This window comes from Bemisia tabaci, chromosome 2 (assembly GCF_918797505.1).
Source record: "Bemisia tabaci chromosome 2, PGI_BMITA_v3".
NCBI classification, from domain to species: domain Eukaryota; kingdom Metazoa; phylum Arthropoda; class Insecta; order Hemiptera; family Aleyrodidae; genus Bemisia; species Bemisia tabaci.
Genome location: NC_092794.1, coordinates 16,623,325 through 16,643,791, shown reverse-complemented (window position 1 = coordinate 16,643,791; position 20,467 = coordinate 16,623,325). Strand labels below are relative to the sequence as shown.

The 20,467-nt window shown below is 36.9% G+C and overlaps 3 protein-coding genes across 5 annotated transcripts in view; 2 read left to right on the top strand and 1 right to left on the bottom strand.

The window, feature by feature from the left end:
* LOC109033663 (galactokinase) overlaps positions 1–3,373 on the top strand; it is a 122,202-nt gene extending 118,829 nt beyond the window's left edge. For both annotated transcript variants that reach the window (XM_072296782.1, XM_019046370.2), the window contains one exon: positions 3,165–3,373. In XM_072296782.1, coding sequence (XP_072152883.1) covers positions 3,165–3,222 — 58 coding nt within the window. In that variant the 3' untranslated portion in view covers positions 3,223–3,373. The remainder of the gene's footprint in view (positions 1–3,164) is intronic.
* A 1,071-nt stretch (positions 3,374–4,444) lies between these two features.
* Positions 4,445–9,582, bottom strand: Atg12 (Autophagy-related 12). Of its 2 annotated transcripts, none has more exons than XM_019046373.2 (4): positions 9,224–9,582; positions 8,181–8,364; positions 7,383–7,519; positions 4,445–5,001 (listed from the first exon to the last, which is right to left on the bottom strand). In XM_019046373.2, exons 2-4 carry the CDS (start codon positions 8,275–8,277, stop codon positions 4,879–4,881), a joined length of 357 nt encoding a protein of 118 aa, XP_018901918.1. In that variant the 5' UTR covers positions 8,278–8,364; positions 9,224–9,582; the 3' UTR covers positions 4,445–4,878. The 2 variants fall into 2 exon arrangements, with proteins under 2 accessions (XP_018901918.1, XP_018901917.1); XM_019046372.2 differs by having other exon boundaries at positions 9,323–9,578.
* A 97-nt stretch (positions 9,583–9,679) lies between these two features.
* mRpS35 (mitochondrial ribosomal protein S35) lies at positions 9,680–18,948 on the top strand. Its single transcript, XM_019046371.2, has 6 exons — positions 9,680–10,071; positions 11,401–11,491; positions 14,000–14,354; positions 15,464–15,643; positions 17,309–17,498; positions 18,780–18,948. Exons 1-6 carry the CDS (start codon positions 9,945–9,947, stop codon positions 18,842–18,844), a joined length of 1,008 nt encoding a protein of 335 aa, XP_018901916.2. The 5' UTR covers positions 9,680–9,944; the 3' UTR covers positions 18,845–18,948.
* The last annotated feature ends 1,519 nt before the right edge of the window (positions 18,949–20,467 follow it).

Here is a 20,467-nt window from a genome sequence, read left to right as displayed (position 1 = left end):
ATAAAAAAAAATACATACGAGACCAATGATGCATTTTATTTGAATGCCAATTCCTTCAGCAATGTATTTGTCAACTGATCCTTAACCCTTCTATGCTTGAAGTGGAGAAGTATTCACTTGAGAAAATTGGGCAATAATAAAAATGAATGGTTTTTGGGCTGCTGGGCTCTCAGGCGTGCACTATGTTTAAATACTGTTCCTATCATACATTAGGTATGGTTGCGGAGAGAGTAAATGCAGTGAAGGAATGCATTCATTCGAGAGTATGTCCTCAAAATTGCAGGCTATTTTTGTATACAGAACCTTGTGTTATAAAAAATAGATAATAAATTTAGTAGATTGTACAGAAATCTTAAGAATATTTATTGAATGCATACCGAAAATGACTCAGGTTAGGGCAAAGTTTTCTTGTTCTCGTTCTCTGACTTTTATAAAAAGGTAGAACGGCTCTTAACTTGTCAACAGAAGCACTGAGCGAAACCAAGAAGGCTAGTGATATTTTATAAGCTAAAGTTACCTGTCTATTTTTTTATTGTTACTAAATTTTACAAATAAAGACAACATTTTTCAATTATTGTTACTGCACTTGTATTTTAGTTTTTGGCCTGTTTTTACTGTTTTCTGTTGCATCGATCAATGGGATACCTGCATGGTTTTTTTTTTTTTTTTTTTTTTTTTTTTCCCCATTCATTCAATTCAAGAAGAAGGTGAAGAATTGAAATCCCTGGCATTCTTCTAATTTTTATAAAATTAGGAACACTTTTGGAGGAAAACAAGTTTTAGATTTTGCTTACCTCCACCTAAAATAATGAGATATAATAGATTGGTACCCGGAGCTTAACTCACACCTTTTTTACGTACATTCATTTTGGCACAAAAGGAGTCGTTTATAAACTAATTTTATGATAAAAAAAGTTTGCTCACCACAATCTAGGTTTGGTGAATGGCACAAACATTTTGACCGTGTCCTGAGTTCCAAATTGCGTGTTTTTTGTTTACTTTCAGCATGTTTACACCATTGGTCTGTCCTCTAAGTGCCATGTTTACATTTCTTTTGGTGTCAAAACAGCTTGCAGAGCTTGTTTCAAGTGTAAAAATACAACTTTAGCGAGAGAGAAGATTTTCTCAAACATTGCCATGAAGACTAATGCAAAACACTTGGTGCATGATTAATGGCCAGAAAAATATGATATTTTTGGCCAACTCATTAAAGGACCCTGCAAAGAAAGCCATAAGATGCGGCGACGAGTAAATTTTGTCATTATTGCATATTATGTGCATTACGACCTCCTTATGACTGTTTAAAGTTAATCTTACCATGCGGTAGGTAATTTTGAGGATAGCAGGGCTAAAAAGTTAACTTCTTGGTATTTTTATATGCATTATGTGCAGGAAATGTTTGGGACTGAGGAAAGTTTCAAATTCCTAGCAGCGCACCAGCTGAAAAGATAAGGCAAACGCCGCATCCATTACCTCAAAACAAAAGATTGCACCTATCCAAAACAATGGCGGTGCCACATCTTTGTGGGCAAATGTACATAAAGATGCCAAAAAATTCCTTTTTCAGCCCGTATTTCCTCAAAATTGGCACACAGGAAGTCGATATTTCAAACCATTGTGCTAGGGGGGAATGAAGAGCATCATATCAAATAATGATGAAATTTATCCGGCATCGAATACCTATGTTTCCCTTCAAAGAGTTTTTTACATTCATTTGCGAAGAAAGCAGAAGTTACTGGACAGCTTAATATCACAGCATATCTATCAAACTGAAATTTGACGTTTTCTCATCACAACAAATCCATATTTTAAACATTTCCAAAGCTTTACAAAGCTTAGAAAGTGCTTGAAGATTTTTTTGAAGTGGAGATAATTTTTCTCCTTAAATTTCCTGTAGAAAGAACATATCAGTTTAAGAATTCAAGACCATTGCAGATTTTCAACTATGGATATAATGAAACCTGTACTTGTAAAGTCTGTACCAGTCTACAAAGCGTAGCACAAGTAGCCATAGACAGTAGAGTGAGAAACACTGCGCATTCTGAAAATTGCATGGAAATGTGATAAGCTAATGCATGAGCAGTGATAAAGCGTGTAAAACTTTTTAAGTGTTTATACACCACTTATTGACCGTGGCTGATAAATTAAAAAAAAACCTAATTCATGACTAGCTATTCCTGATTTAAGTCTGATCTTTGGAAAATTTTTAGGACTGATACAGAATTTTCTTTTAAGAGTACAATGCCCAAAATCACTGAATTGAATGATTATGATGGAGAGGGTTTAAAATAAAAAAACATTAAGTCCCTGATAGCTTCCCCTAGAAAGATGTTCTAGTAGATTTTATTGAAAATTCCCTCATCATGCTCAGCAAAATCAATAGCTAGTGAAGTCACTAACTCACCAAAAATCATTCTTCTACACAAACTCTTGAATGAATATGATGTTTTTTTAGAGTAGCCTTAAATGTAAGCCTTCACTCCTTTATACACTACATGCATACAACTCAATTTTTAATCCTTGTCAAATTATTTCCTTCAGAAATAATATACAGAAGTAAAACAATGCACTAGCTTGCAGCCTACAGTTGATGAGGTGGCCCTGAAGATATTCAGGCTGAAAGAGAACCAGATTCACTTGTTGCACCAACTTTGAGAAATTATAGCTCTCGACCAAATTATTTTACGTCCACCATAAACTTGGACTTGTTTTCAAGCCTGGACAGTCTATTTGTACTTAAAGAGGAATTTAATTTTTTTCTTCCTCCAGCCATCCATCAAACGCTACAGCCCAATATCGAAGAGATTAAAAATTAGAGGCACAACAAGTGCGTACGGCAAAGTGAGTTTAGTTAAAACAGAGTGATTCTGACTGATGACTACTGTACTGATATTAACTGAGATTTAACAGATCTTAAGTATGTAGATCATTTTTCTACGACAAACCATCGAGAAAAGACATTGTTTTGGGCTTTCGGCTTCGACCCTCATTTCCTCCCCTTACTATTAACATATTTCAAAAATTTAGACCCAAAAGGTGATTTTTTATCATTCCTAAAAATATTTCAAGGATCAGGCTCAGGTCAGAAACGGCCAATTTTCAAGGAGGTCCTTTAATATGATTATTATTATTATCAACTCATTCACATAATTCTTCCATCCTAGCTGGAGGTGGAGCTGGGGCTGGATTTGGAACTGGATTTTAAACTGGAGCTGGAGCTAAAAGCTCACCTGGCTGTAACTCGACTCCAAACAGAATCAAAACTACTCTTGGACCTCGTATGCCCTTGAAAGCTCAAGGACCCTTGAGAGCCTGGAAGTTGTATCGATTGACTCTTTACACTACAAAAGATTAAAAAAAATTCAAGAACTTTGATCTCATCTGATTTCCTGCCGAATATGACTTTAAATCAGCTTGGAACACACGTGACGATGTTGATTTACTGTGTATTCAAACATATGCTATTCAGCTGATTTTGGGCATTCATATTGGATGCAGTGCAATGTCTCATGATTCTTCTCGGAAAAAGAACAGGCTTATAGTAAAAATATAAGGTAACCTTGCACTGAAGATGAAATGAACCTAAAAGCTCTCTTGGGATGTGGCCAGTTTTTGAAAGGTATCTTCAAGAACAATTTTAAAGGTAAACTACTTTCACAATTCACCACATGCTTAAACGGTGGAGCAATTTATCTAAGGTTGTAATTTTCAGGAACATAGGCAAAATGAGGAAAAGCGTTCCTCTGAAATTTTTTTGTCAAACTGATTCTAAGAAATCACCGGTAGAATTTCCTTTCCGACAGCAATGAGAGCTACTCATCTAACAATACGATAAACGCATTGTCCGTAAGTGGACACATTTGTAAAAACTCATTTCTGTCAAGAGGTATCAATTGGACGTATTTCTGCCAGACGGACTTATGTGCATTATGACGTGAGCCCTGTTATGCATATATTCTTATGGGCCTCAGGGCTCATATCTTAATGCATATAGTTCCGTTTGGTAGAAATACGTCCAATTGTAGATAGGCAGTCTCAATGCACCAAAAAAGTTAGCTCCTTTTAGTTAAACAACGAAGTATCTAACTATGCTCCAATCAGGAGTAAGCTTCAGGCTTCTCCTGATTTTAAATTTTTTTCATTTAATATGGTTGAAAAAACAGAATTAGCAGTGTATAGTGATTCATTAGGATTACTTAAAGAACCAATAAAATTAGAAGAAAAAGCGTAATAGTTTGAAGTTAACATGTAACCAAACAGACAGAATGATTACCTTGATTTGCCTGAATATTGTAAGTTTAGGCCCACCTGCTTTTCAAAACTACTACTGACGTTTTAAAAAAGAGAACAGCAGAGCTCTTGTGTAAGAAACACTTTAATACAAAAGCTGCTTCAATGCGATGAATTTTGATTCTCAAATAAGTAGAACTAAAAGATCACAGAATTCTTTCATTGAAAACATAGGTTTATTAACAAGCAAATCACGTAAAATGTAACTTTTAAACATATTTAAGAGCGATCAATAAAAATTTGTACAGTATTTTCAGTTAATAATTCACACCCTGAAACAGCAGAAAATTTCACTTCTGAGCTGACGTATACTTACAGATAGTCTATTAGCAGTTGCTTTCAATATTTTTTACAGAAGAAGCAAACCAATCAATCGGCCCACGCTAGAAGTTTGAGAAATGAAATCTTGAAAATTTAGATTTTCACAGATTTCACTCCCCTTCAATAGAGAATTTATCACAATGTACCATACTTGTACCAAAAATCAGAATGTTAGGGGATCTCTCCTTGTACTGTTCTTCATGCTGAGAGATAGTAACCCTTCACAGAAGGAATATATTAGAGAGTAAAAAATAATGAGTTGTGACATTACCCCCAGGCTTGAGTTTTACAATAATGCAAGACTAGTTTTCCATCTGATCCGAAGCAGTCATAGAGGTTTTGAATGATCTGGTCCGGAGCAGGAGCAAAAGATTGATTGACATACAAGAACTGGAAAGAAGGAAAATAACATTCAAATATTTTTGCTGAAATTTGATGCGTAAAAAATCTGCGGTACTTCTTACAACCATCAACAGGGTGTCTACTAAAATCGGCTGGCCAAAAATAAGTACTTTTTCAGTACATTTCCAAAAATTCAGTACCTCTTCAACAGAAAAATTCAGTAATTTTTCAGTACCTCCATTTGGCAAAATTCTAAAATTTTCAAAAATTTGAATTTCTTGCTCTGACTGTGACAAAAATGACAAAAAAATGAAAAACAAGCAGTTCCAACGCCCAAGCGTTGAAGGGCGCTTCTTTGTCAAAGCATATTACTACCAACTTATGTACCCGAAGACTGACGAAGCTGGAATTTAAAGTGGGATTCTTTAACCGCAAAACCCTTCAAAACTTCAGATCGACCGCGAAGACCTGAAACTTTCCACAAGCACTTTGTGATGAATTTTAGTCGGTGGCGAATGGAAACATAAAGGATTCACTGTAAATCAGACGACGGGAAAGAGCGGCGGAACCTCTAAAGCTGGTGCGTCAACGCAATCTAGCGGACAGCGGCGTCGCGACGCCGCGAGGTAGGGCGCGCAGGTCGCGGGGGAGCGGGGCCGCGTGAAGAGGAGTTCAGCAATGGGGAGGGGAAGCGCGGGTCGCGGGGAAGAGAGGGACCGGCCGGCCGGCGGTGACATCGGCGCTGGCTGGACCCATCCATATTCACGGCGTGAACGCAGGCAGCGCTAATGTCTCCGCTAACTGGAGTTGGGGGTCCTTATTCATTCTCTTGGTCCATGACATAACCTTAAACCTTCCGCTCAATGCCGCAAACAGCTGACGTGTCGATGCTGCGCCAAGAAAATGAACCAATCACAAAGTAGCACAGTAATACGTCACTAAAATGAAGAGATCACGTGACTGTTCGTAATATTTTCAAATCGATCTGAAAGTACTGCCTCGGATATAAGTATTTAAAGCATAAGGAGGCCCTAAAATACTTTAACCAGGTAATACGTCCGTGCGAGATTGTTATGCTTAAAAGCAAAACACTTCACGAAAACTTTTACGAGTACCAGATGCAGAAAAAAATCAAATTTTCCCGGGTGTACCAGAATGGCGTCATTACCCATAAGGCAAAAGGGCATGTAGTATAGTACATGTTACATCGGGGGAGTCGAACGGTTGGAAAGGGCGCATCTGGTACCCAGAAGCGCCCAAAATTCTGAACCTTTTTGCGGAATTTCCGCACTTTTTCAGTCCTTCCGAACCGCTCTTAAAAATTCAGTACTATTTCCTGACTTTGCGGAAATTCCGGACTTGTAGACACCCTGATCAAAAACTTGTTGAGATTCATAATTACTACTTATTTCAATCGAATACAGGCATTTCTTGAACTGGCATTGATGTGTTTCAAAAAATGGAGCTCTTGCATGTGTCAGAGAATTGCGATTTCAGGACTTCATCCTATTTAAAATTTTGCCAGAAACTTGATGTTGCTACTGGTTTTCTCTCAAACCAACTCCCAAGCTCAAAAAAGCTGTTAAAGTTTAGGCTGTCATAGAGGGGATCCCCCACGCTACATTGACTATATTCAGTCTAACTCTTTGTGCACAGATAGGGAGCAAATACATTAGCAGGGTTGCCACTTTGTCTGGGGACTCAAAAGCTGGAAAACAGCGATCCTGCTAACGTGGATGCTCCCTATCTGCACATAGAGAGTTTGACTTAATATAGAGATGGACTCTTGACGTAGCATGAAGGTAACCCTCCATTAGAACCTCAACTTGGAAAGCTTTTTTTGAGCTTCGGAGTTGGTTTTAGAGAAAACAAGTGGTACTAGCATGTTTCTTGCAAAATTTTACATAGAGATAAGGAATTCAATCGCAAATCTCTGATGCATACAAGATCTCCATTGTAAATTCAGATCACACATCTCATTTCCAAGAAAACAATACAGGGTGGCTGACTTATATGGAAAATTTATGTAACCAATCAAGATACATTCTACTGTGTGAAGTAGACATCTGAATTGTCTCTTAATGAGCCGAGTTCCTGCGCGGTGCTCTTAAAGAGACAACCAGAAGAATGCCATCCCCTCTATCACTCACTTAGAATGAAGAAAATTACCATTTTTTCATTGACATATAACTTTGGAAGCATAATTCTTTTGGGTTATGTAGCACACTACAGTCACAATGACGATATGATGCGCCTCAATACACTTCGCTATAAAAGCCCTAGTACCCTTTACATAGTAACTAAGAATTCAGCTCTGTTTATGAGTAGCACACACATCACTAAGTAAGTTTATGAAAGATGAGACTCAAAATGAACTGCCACCTAGAATCAACTTGTAAATAAACTCAATGATAAATTTTATTACTTACAAGGCTCTCAGCTGGATCTAGTTTCAGATATCGCCGGAAAAAATTTAATACCGAGCCAATTGTTCTGTCCTGTTCTACTAACCACTTCTTTTTCTTCACTATTGGAGCGTTACCAGTGGCTTTGAGCAAAATTTCAACTGAAAACAATTGATAAACTGATAAAGTAAAAACCAAAGAGGTTATCATTAAAGCGCAATAAAGCAGTAGCGGTGCAATTCTTAGCTTTCAATCCAACAAAAAACTGTTTCACCTAAAGATGAAAAAAAATGTTATCTTCATTTTTACTCTGGAATTTGGAGAGAGGAATATTTATCAAAATTTCTCCATTCTTGACTGCTATCAGGAAGATGTAAATGACTGATGTCAAAAACTGCGTAACTCTATTGGAACCAATGAGATTTCATCGAGGATTCCATTGGAGAGATTGCCAAGAAAAAGACAATAGAACACATATGTCCTTTTCCTAAAAATTTGCTTTTTGGGTTTTCAAAACCTTTCTGTGTATATGTACAAATTTCAATGAGTGACCAAATTGACTCAAAAAGACTTTGATTTTTGGCAAGGAAAGTTTGGATTTTCAAGCACATAAAAGCACTGAATTTTCAAATGAAATGGCAATTGGAAATTTTTAGAGTCCATCCAATTCTGAGTAGAATTATGATGAGATGCTTGGTTTCTCACCTTGCTTGTTGACTGGCAGAATTACTCACTGCAGGATTTAAACGTTAAGCAGAGAGTAGGTAATCGTTCATATTCAACACAGCTATTAAAGCAACCTTGTCTCAGATATGCACTTACTTTTAGATTTTTTGGAGGCAGCTTCAGATTTTTCTGAGAGACTCAACTCTCCTACATCTTCTGCTAAGTCACCAGCATTATCTTCAGCGTCTCCCATTATGGGCTTCCTACTTTCAGCAATGTTCACAGTTGTGCCTTCTTCTTAATTAAAGTTTCAGGCACTGGTCATCTCTTGTCTCAGGGCCTACACAAAAAATTATGAAAAATTAGCACAAAAAGTAGATAAGTTTCTATAATCCAATTTCAGATTACAACAGAAACAACCATTCACTATCCAGTATTATTCATAATATTTCATTAATTCAGGAAGTCGTCATTATTATAAAAATACCAATTAAAGGGTTGTCAAATAAGTCAGCAGTTGTTTACTTTCCACCGTAAAAAAGCTATTATTCTATATGTTTTCACTTACAAGCAACCGTGCTGCTGCCGTGCAATTGCGATCAAGAATTGACTGGAAGCAGTGACAGCTAGCCGCGCTGCCGTTGTATGCAGATACTGAAAACCAATATCTACCTACCTTTGAGGGCTACTGCTGAATGTGACTACTGCGCACGACAGTAAGAAGTAAACAACTGTCATCTTATTTGACAAACCTCTATTTTGATAGGCTTCACTGTTTCAGTTTTGGAACCATCCTAAGAGCTGGCAAGGAATGTTTTGATCAAATTCTTCCTCTTACCACTGGCAAATATCGTTATGAGCACTTTAGTACACGAGTGTCCATTGTGGGTGCATTGTTAAACCAAACTGTTTCGGACTGTGAGGAAAGGGATACACTCAATGCCAAATGGTCAGCATTGTTGAACTACATTTGAATCACCAGACGATTTGTGTATTCACTTACATAAGAATGTCCAACGATTCTACCACATACTCAATGATCTTGACTAGACCATTGCATTGCATGAAATAAACAAGGAAACAAAACTGTAGCTGATAAGTTTGGTTCAACAAAGTACCTCATTGTGTAAGAAGTCTCATTATTCTATGAAGTTGGCGATGAAAAAAATTGGCTACGTAAATAACGTCTGGATACCAACCACCATTATGAGACTTCGCTGGCTCCCTGAAAGGATTTGCTGCAGCAGTTATCTACACGTGATTTAGTCCTGAAATTAAGGAACTAATAACGGACTTACGAATCTTAAATCATCAACTCTGTCTGAGTGACAAGTACAAATGTGTTTCTGCGTTACAATTCAAGGATCAAATTAAAAACCTGTTAACACTTATAGAAATGTGATTGACAAGGACGATCAAATTTCATAGTGAAGAATAATTTTCTTCCCGATAATTATAACGAAACAAAAACAAGGTTTGCACGATACAGATTTAGAAAATAGACACTCGATCACTTTGATGGTAAAAAGTAAGTAAAAAGACAAAAAGGCGCATGAAAAACAGAAAAATTGAAAAATGAAGGAATTGCGTCAATGGCTTTAAGGTTATGTTACAATGTTTACTTGATACAACTTTTTGAGGTTAGTGTTGATGTAGTGCCAGAAGAACCGAAATGTTCTTATAATTTGTTAACTAAATCTGTGCCGAACACTTCAATGCAGCTTGTGAAGTAGCTGTTTATATTTGCGTTCGACGAAGAGACTCTCCTCCTCTCCAAAATATTCAAATTCTAGAATCAAGACTCACAACGTTTTCCTAATGCCCAGAGTAGAGCCCAGAGGGTCGAGCATGTGATTTTCCGGACGAGCTTACGGCCGGTCATTGCAGTTCAAAGGGAAGGATACCTTACAGTGTGCCAAAATGATTGTCTCAAAACCCTGGAATGAACTCTTTGTAACATGCAGATCAGTGGCTTCAATCCATGTTCGCTCTTTATTTCAAACCAGTGCGTTGCTCCAGACTGAAACGGAAGGGCTGTTAGATGATGGTACGTATCTGCTTAATCAACTTGCAAATGCACTGATACCTTGGATTTGCAAGATGCTGTATCCTCTACTGAGGATGAAACTACTAGACTGCGTATCTTGGTTTGCGACGTTGCAGACTTCCTGTCATACTCTATTTTTTAAATGGAAAACTACTCAACGTCAATCCTTGAAAACATCGTGATTTTTCTTTTCCGCGCGAAGGAAACTTAGTGAAAACTTCAAGAAATTATATTGATTTGTTCACCTTAAAATGTAATGGGAGCAGAGATTTTAAACACCACAAACAAGAAACAAGGTCTGGTAGTTCCCCTGTCGATAGGTTTCGTTATAAAAACCACTTAATCAGCACATACTTTGACCATTTTCCCAAGTTCATTATGCGGAAAACTTGATGAATTATCAGTTGGTGCCAAAGACATTGAATCACGCAGACCATGCGTCCGGCTTGGTTTAGTACAGGCGGAGCGAGACAAGTCTCTCGGAGCCCCATGATGGGCGGGCAGGGAAGGGATGAGAGCGCTCGAAGAGACTGCAGAGAGGTAATGGAGAATTCATTCCTGCGCTCAATTTTTCACAAATACCTCTTTTAGAATCCATTTTCAGATGAAATTCCAAAGAAGAAAAGTTTTAGAACATATAATTTTACAACCAAACAGCAATGTTTCATTTTTCGGAACTATTTATTAACCAAGAAATGAAGCCTCTTGATCCGACAAAAATTCACTGGAGCCACTACTGCGCATGCGCAGATGTGCTCAATTGGGACACATGAACTCATCGATGCGGGTCGGTGCCAACACTCAGTGACATGTGAATTTTTAAAAGTTGTCTCGCCTTCCGGGAAACAGGATGCACGGTCTATGTGATTCAATATTTCTGGTTGGTGCGTATGAATTTCCTTGAAAATGAGGGAAGTTAGGGATTTCTAGGATCCTCTATAAGTTAGAGAGGAAAATAATTGCTGATCCTAGTTCAAGTAAGACGACAGCAGTGTTAATTGGAGTCCTTCAAAGTCAGAGAGTTACATTAGAGAACTGAATAAACCCAAGGCTAATGTGAAAAGTATTTCAACAGATGTGATGTTTGAGCTGACTAAATGGGCTAAAGATATGCCGGAATCAACAGAGATAAACCTTAGGGCAAGCTTTGTTTAAGATTTCAGAAGAAAGAAGAAAATTCTACATCTAATTAACATGTTTTGAATTTCAGCTTTTTTTCCCCTACAGAATAGTGTAGACCGATTCTACCATCCTGTTACTAGCAGTATTCATGCCAAATTTCTACTATTTTTTTTCTTGTACTGAATTAATATGTTTAATTATTTTCAGATGAAGAATTTCGAGTGATTGATTTGAAGAAAACAAGTCAAAAATCTGTCAAAAAATTCCAAAGGGAGGAAAAACCAGTCCTGCCTCCACGGTGAGCAGTGTATTTAGAATGGCCTCTAATTATTTGTATTTGAAATCGGAAATACCCCTGTACGCTGATCTATTTTAAGTGTATTATTCCTTAGTATACAGATACACCTTTACAATTTCAAGGCTATTAAGTATCAAATTCCTATCCTAGCTGCCATGTTACCAAGTTTTTATATTTGAAAATGTATCTCTCGAATTAACAACTATAATAAAAAAGCTATGTAAATGCTAAAAATAATTTTCTAACAAGGAATTTGCAGGATATGTCAGCAATTAGAATATCGGGTTGATTTAAATTTGTAATTACGATTATTACTTGCGTTTTACCCAATTTTCAGTTTCCAATTTTTCTCTCAGTCATGATAATACCTTCATTACCGGTCTTTCATTTTGAACAAAATTCTGTTGCTTACTGGCCCTTCAGCATGTGTGAGAATATGCGCGGCTTTTCCTGGTAAGAAAGCCTAATGATGTACTGAAGCTTATCTGAATGTTTTGCATCAGAAAGGAGGGGACAAATTTTTTTTCAAGTGTCAAATGAGGTATTCACACCTAATTTTTACTGCCAAAAGGAATGGCCATATTTGTTTTCCACCACTTTTTGAAAACTAAACTCTTTGATAGAGGGAAGGTTTTCTGAGCAGAAAAAGCCCTATATTTTTATTTTATTTGATTTTCCGAAAAGTGGTGGCTGCTGGAATAGAATTAAAGTTATTTTTGTCTCCAGGGGCAAAAATTAGTTGGGGTTAGTCCTACTAGATACCTGGAAAAAAATGTTTCATCCTTTCTGATGCAAAACAATACAATGAACTAAATATTGTCGTATAAGTGCAGATTAAGATAATTGACTGAAAAAACTTTGTAATTAGAAACAGCAGGGAATATGCTCAGGCATGCTATGGAAGAATTCTTTCATTGTCGTCCTCCATCATGGCATGATTTTCCCCCAGAAAACCTAGAATTTTGGGGAAATTGCGATTGTTTCCCGACATACTACTTGATTTGCATTTTTTAACTTTGTATATGCACAGTACAATTTCTTCAAAACTTGCTTGATTTGTGAAAATTAAGAGAACTCTGAAATGTTTTTATTGCAACTTGAAAAAACTATGCAAATGTACATACATTCCGTGTACTTTAAAGTAAGCTTTTTTCCGTCCATTTTCCCTCTTCCCGTCCAAAAATGAGCAATTATTCATGAAAACTTATAGAAATTACCTGATGGATTATTAATGTTACTCGAAATATCACCGATGAAATCATTGAATTCACGTTTCTTTCACTAAAATGAATTGCGCCAACAGCGGAAATTGCGAGAGTGAGGGGGGGGGGGGGGGGTAATTTGTGACATTTAATTATTAGGGGGTCTTCGGGGGGGGGGGGGGGGGGTCACCTTCCAATGAAATTTTACAATCTGACTCGTAAATAAGTCCCCTAGAAAAGTCCATAGAAGAGTAATTACGCAGATACTGGCGAGCCCTGTCCATGCTCGGTTCAGCTTTTTTCAGTCCAACTTCAAAAACTTGTCAGTGGCGTCCAGGATTAAGAAAAATAAAAAAAGCAACTCCTAGTATTACATTTGTTGCTCTATAAGTTTAATAGTTAAGATTTTTCACGTAGAGTCACCCCGAGAAAAGTTATTCACGAGAAAAGCGCAAGTTTTGGCGAAATTCGAATTTCGGCGGTTTTTTCAGCGCGCTCTGGCGGCTTAAATTTCAGTCATATCAAAAAATTGATAAGAACTTGTTTTCTTTAGAATTTTATGTAGTTTATTTTTTAAAATAACTACTTTGGTCAAAAAATCAAAAATAAGTGAGATATTTTCAAAAATTGGGATTTTAGGCCATTTTTTCAAAATGGCGGCTTTAGCGGCGAAAAGATCTCTACACAAATGCGAAATTCGGATTCAGCGTCTAAAAATACGTAGGAATCACTCATCAAAAAGTTTTCCGGGAAATTTTCCCCAAGAGCCCCTATTTGATGCCCAATTGCCTGGACTACTATCCAAGTCAATTGAGAAAGAAATAAGTCACTTACAAAATTAACACTGAAAAATCTGCCAAGTATCAATTTAGAAATTTTTGTCAAATCCAAAAAACTAGCATTTGTAAATCAATATTATCAATGTTCAACAAAGCTTCCACCTCATCAAAAACCATAAGAAATAAAAATGTTCTGCAAAATGAAAAGTCTGATATGACTTGTCCCTGGAAGAGAGGCTAAGTACATTGTCCTGAGTAATCTCAACGCTGTTTTCATAAGGTTTTAAGCAATAATATTAGGAACTGTTATTGCTAATTTGTGCGACTGCACCAAAAATATTTCAGAATTTTTTTTAAATGAGACCTTGTAAAAAGAATTAACATGGTCTTGAAGTGATGATATCCCTTCTTTTTTTGCAAACCAGTCATCTCTAATATTTTTCAAGTCACAGCCAACTTTTACTCAAAAGTCCTTTTGATGGGATTATGAATATATGTCTAATAATATTCTCATCATTATCATGTAGGTACACACGAATGCCTGTGGATCAAGATTGGGCAAGTGTCTGGCCTGGCCCTAGATCTTTTCACCCAGCAACTGTTCCGCTACCTATGTTCCAAGGAAACATGTCAGATGGACTGCCACCTGTGGGGAAATTTGCCAATGCAGAGTTAATGAAAATCCCTAATTTCCTTCACCTAACCCCTCCTGCCGTAAAGAAGCAAACAGAAGCTCTGAGGAAATTTTGTACAGCATGGCCGGAAGGATTAGAAACTGATGAAAAAATCGAGCAACATTTTCCACTTGAAGTTATCACCTCAGACTACTGTCATTCTGCACCAAAAATCAGAGATCCTAAAGCAAGAATTGTCACTGTTAAAGTAAGTATTCTAATGAATTGGACAACTTCATGCACCTAAAAGGCTCTTTTAAGCCAATTTTGAGCCTAAAGTAGGCCGTGCCTTTATGCTGGTTAAAAATAATCTTGTCTCAAACCAAAGAGCATAGGATGGACTGCAGGAAAGAACTGTAATTTTTAAGGTTCACCTGTGTAAATTAACATTAAATTTTTAAGTTTCATTTCTCTTTAGTCAAATTACCTTAACTCAGGCCAAGCTTGGGACTATAAACACCTTAAAAGGCCACAATTCAAGAAAGTTCCCAAGGAAATGCAGAAGAAACTGCATTCTGACTCGAGGGTTTGACAGACAGTTGGAACTATTTTTTTGGCCACATGATGGATGTGCTCAAGCCATGAGTATGGCTGAGTTTGATGAGCCTTGACAAGGAGAACCACTACTTGAATACGTTGTAAAAGTGAATATAGATATTCTTATCGGCAAATTGAAAGTTGACAACAATTTATAACAAAAACCGGCAACAAAGACCCACTTGACAATATCTCAATTAAAAGCATGGCTTGGGGTCATGAAAAAAAAAACAACCCAGCTGAATTTAGAAGAAAACTGGGTATCACAAAAGTGCCCCTTTGAATTTGTATAATATGATCTAATTCTTGTTTTACAACTATTTGTCATTATTTATGAAAGAACAAATGTTATCTTATTTCAGAAAAGTCATTTTTCTAAACTCTCTATTAATACAAAACTCCTTTGTCAAACATTGTCTTTCTTCTTTGGTTAAAAAATTAATATTTTCAGAATGTATGTTTTGTAAAATTGTTATTAAGCTGCTCTTAGGCCAAAGTTTTTGGTATGTTCTTTGAAACTCAAACGACTTAAAATTTTCATGTGCTCCTCATGTACGCTACAATTCCTACACTTACGTAACTTTCCAGAGGACTTCAAGTCAAGGAGGTTTAAGGGACATATAAAATTTCAACTTAAGTCACCAGAAATTTCTGCAGGATTTATGAAATTGAAATTTTTTGGTTTTATGTGGAAAAAATGGCCCTACTCAAAAAAACATCCTCACTAAACGTCAAACATCAAGTCCGCCTCACAGCTTTGCATTTTTCTTTTTATTTCAGTTCAAAGTGAAGGCTTTGAAACTAGGCAAACATTCAAAAGACAAGTTTAAAAGGTTATGTAAGGACAATTATAGTGAAGAAAGGGATGATGTTTGTATTGTAGCAGACAGGTGTCCAGTCCGCAAGCAGAACTACGAATATGCTATGTATCTCATTACTGCACTTTACCATGAGGCTTGGGTAAGTCCAATCAGATTATTGGGATCGCCCACCTTTTCAGCTCTTCCAGTGTTGTAATCCTATCCTTTGTTATCAAATTGTTAACTTTGTTCAAGCCTTGATAGATATTAGAAAAACCTTAATAATGATGAATGGAAACTGAGAAATCCAGGCTTGAGATTTGATCCTATTTCAAGCAGTATTCGAAACTCACCGTCGGGTTTCAGAAACCATGAGGCTCATCAAGCTCGAGTTTTAGGGGCCATCGAAGATTTTTTAGGGGCCAAATTGACTTTTTGCCTATATAGCACGGCGCACTTAGTGAAAAGTTAGAATCCAGTGCTGCGCGTCGAAATTTAAAAAAAAATCGCCAAACAGAAAAATTAGGATTTTCTTTATGAGGGGGGGGGGGGAGGGGCAATTTTAAGGGGCCACGTTGGCGCAGAGCCTTCATTTTTTAGGCGCCATGACCAATTTCTTAGGCGCATTGGGCATGTTGGCGCGTGTGAGTTTTGAACACTAATTTCAAGGCACATATTGATGGTGAAACTGCAAAAATTGGTCTCAGAAAATACAGTTTGTCAGAACAGCCAAAAAACTGTCTATGTTTCTTATGTTTGATGGTAAAAAGGTATTAATTCTGAAAGATGTGTAGCAACAAAGAGATGCTCTTGAAAACTCTTCAAGCATCTTTAAAAAGAACTTCAACTTTCGAGAATTTCGAGAGAATAACTGCGCTACAAGTTTTGAGAAATAAGATTCAACATTTTATCTCAAAATAGGTGAACATAGATTCAAGGTTCTGATTTAATTTTTTGCCAAGTTTTAATCAAGTCAAGGTTAAAAAATAATTCGGAAAAACAGCGTGCTTTACGAAGTTGGAGCTTCTATCAATCCCAAAAAATTTTGTATCGTAATGCTGGACTCTTTTGATGAGTTGCTCAAGGAGCACTGGCGTAGCAAATGCAGCTCTGGCAAGAGGAGGGGTAACTAATAAAAAACAACTCGGCACTACGTTTTATCTTTCTATGAATACTGGTTTTCTATGCAATCTGTAGAGTCACCCGGAAAACAGCTGAAGATACGAGTATTGAGAATCAGAGAAGCAAAGATGCAAAATTAGGTTTTTGGGTGAATTCCAGCTTTTTTTGTTTGAAATGTTATTGTTGCAGGTATGACACATATTTTGCAGCTCGTTTATGTAGTTTCATGTAAAATTAATTTTATGTATAAACTCTGGAGCCACTAAATCTCTTGAGCACTGAAGGTATCTATGGTGTCGTTCTTGGAGCATCATCTCCTCTTGGGCTTGCAAGAAGGCTTTTCCTTCAAAGACTAGATGTAAGCCCTCTACCCCCCCAATTTAGTAAATTTTGGAGCATGTATAAGTTCAAATACCCCCTCTTTTAAGGCCAAATACAAATTGAAATCACAATTGTTGGAGTTGACAAGTGTACAGGTCGACAAATTGTGAGTTGTATGTGTACAGTTTCAAAGTTTACTCGTGTGGATAAATTCTCTTTTTTCTTTTCTTTTTTCATAGTAATAAAGAACCTTGATGTACAACCCATTGAATCTGCTTTAATTGAATGAAGATAAAAAATTTAATCTCTGTGTGGTTGACACTTCTATATGGGTGCATTTCGTCATTGTTTCACCTTACTCATTTTTAAAAACTGTCCACAGAATTTTGCAGAGTGGGAAAAAGAGAAATCAGAAGTGGATATGGAGTACTATGACTGGGATTTGAACAAGTCCAAGCAGTCGTACGTTCAGTTGAAGTGTTGGCCTGGAAAACCAAATCCTGAAACGGTTGACTTTAACACTCCAGAGGCTATCAAATATAGAAATGCTGTCACTGATTTATTTAATAAAGGTAAAAAAAAAAGAAAATTATTCTGTAAGGTTTTTGCACAAATTCATGCTTGGATGCATATCAGCCAAAAGCAACATTTTTCTCTTCAAAACCTGAACAAAGTGTCTTTGCGTCCATCACAGGCAGCATTAAGTTTCGAATACATTGAATTCTAATGCAGAGATAAACCACAGACAAAATTAGCGGGTACTGAGCTTTTATGAACGATTTTAAGAACTTACTTTGAGGAGGGTTTTTTAGAACAGTTAAAACTGATCTAATCCATTAATAAAATCAGCTGTGTTACCAATGTAGAGACTATATCAGGCAATATCAATCAGACATATTGTAATGACAAGGAAAGTATTTTCTGATAACGAAGCATATATATGCATCTTGTAGAAAACTAATGTCCTAGTGTCGTGATGTACTCGTCTGAAACAATTTTTTGGAAAGAACGAATATTTCAGGCGGAGTACTCATAAATCATATGGAGGATTAAATATCGACAAATTTTATTTCCAACTGTGTAAAAAAAAGAATTTTTCTTTCCTTGTCGGGTTAGTGTTGGGCAAGATAGCCGTAAGTGCTATCCTCTGCATGCATTTGTGGTTACGTTTCAGACACACAACGAACAAATTTTAAGGTTGGAAATTAGCAGAGACGGGTGCCATTTTACTTGGAAGCATAGCTCTCACTGGCTGTCTGGAGGAATCATGCCCCTTACGGCTGTCTCTTCTAAAAAAGTGTCAATTTCTGCTCATTTACAGCTTTCTCATTGGTCTCATGTGTACATGAATTAGATGAATTTTGCTATTTTAGCTGTATCAGTGATTTCAAATTCGATTAAACAAATTTTGAAGGAAACTTCATTTCGAAAGTTTCGAAATCGAAGAGTTCTAACTTTCTTCGCTATCTTAGCAGTGCTGATATCATCTTGCTTCAACCATTAGACTAACCTGATGAGGTTGCAATTTAGTTCAACCTTGGTTTTGATTCCCCTCAAGGAGCAAAAGATTTATATCTATAAGAACTAATTTTTAAGAGATTTTAATGAGCTCCATGTGTGTTTTCTTGCCTTAAACAGCGAGAAACAACCAATCGCAGGTTGTTCTCTTCCACAGTCTGATCATTGAACCCATGTGCGTACGACAAAACATAGCCCTATCTTAACTGCGTAATATATTGCATTTCGATATCTTATCTTGCCACCTTATCTTATCTTATCTTAATCATCTTATCTTAATCGGCCCACTGAGCTGAACTGACTTATTTCACCTTACATTTTGTGTACTGTTTCAGGGGAAGATGTTGATACACTAGCAAAATATAAGGAAGCGGTAAAAGATATACTTGGACTATCGTAACTTTTCAGTTAAGTTTCTGCATTTGTTACTAGTTGGATCTTTTAGAGTGTAATTTATTTTGTAAGTATTAACAGTTTACCAAATAAACACCTGTTAATGACTAACGTTCTCCTCAAGAATCGCTGATAATATCCTCAATACAAAGTATGGTTGATTCTGGAAAAATAGTGCTTTGCTAGCAAAAAAACTTACAAGAATTCCATGGAGCTTTTTCTAATTAATGCCATTGAGTTACCCAATTCCAAGGACTAACTCAAGAAAGGAAACAAGATGTTCCAACACAATTGCGTCGGAGGGCGCTTCTCTCAGTGGCAGAAGGAAGTAATATAGTTGCCCATACTTTTTTAGTCAAATAAAACATAAAAGAAAACCATGAAAAAAAAATTCCTCCAGGCAAGGGATCGAACCTCGACCTCTGGAGTTTAAGCCGGACACGGAGGCACTTAGCCACTCTGGAAGCACTATTATGATGAGAGAAACTACACTATTTAACTAAAAAATTTACTCATAGCTCAGAGAATGAGGAGGCGCGTTCAGAAATTGCGTTCGCTCATTGGCCACAGCTGTTTTGAACAGTGGCGTGGCGTGAGTTGCGATGTATCGATTGTAATGCCATTTAAACCTATGGTAAATAATCGATTATTAAGGTGTTCGCTGCGAACACCCTGTATATCGATCCTTTTCCATAGGTTTAAATGACCGATCAATCGATATATCGCAAAGCACGCCACGCCACTGGTTTTGAAGCTCCACCTTAGCGTCTTGGCCCAATGAGATTGGCCTTGAGGCAAATTAATATTTGGATTCTCGTGAATTAAATCAATCAATCGTTCAATGTGAACGTCTGATTTTGGCTGTTAAAGACGTAGTGAGTCCTTTAGAGCAATTTTCCTTCATGTGCAAAGCTCATTTTTTTTTTTTTTTTTTATTATTGAAATTTGAGGTGGGATAATGGCGGCAGCAACTGTCCACTGATATACAAGCAAAACAATTGGAAAATGAACCAATCTTAGAAAAGCACAGCAATACGTCACTAAATGGAGAGATACTCCTAAATTTGTCGAATTTACTCAGAAAGTACAGATCGGAAATAAATATTTAAGCATGACGAGGACCTTAAACTAATGTAACCTGGTAATAAATCCTTGCAGAATTTTTTTTGCCAAAACTCAACATTCTACGCTTATTTTTAAAAATAACAGATAACGAGCAAGATCAAAGTTTTACCGCCTCTATCAAAATGGCGTCATTTCCCATGAGACAACCAGCTATGTCCCATGTACACATTTTACAATGAGGAGTCCAGTGGCTGGGAAGGGCGCGTCTGGTAAACCAGAAGCGCCCAAAAGGTGGATGCTATTATCTGGAGTTGGAAAGTAATATTTAGATTTAGACCAGATTGCAAGGATTTTTCTGTGATAGTTCGCAAGCACAGTGCTTTCTCCCAAGCAAATTATAGTTATCAATACTAAAAATTATCCGCTTCAAGAAAAATATTCTCTCCTCAGAACCATCGATATGAAACAGCTTAAGGCTTGAAATTGAGCCTTTGAGAAACAGTCCGCTGCTGTTGATAATGAGCCTCAGTCTTGTTGAATAGCATTACATCTCTGTGTAATCCAA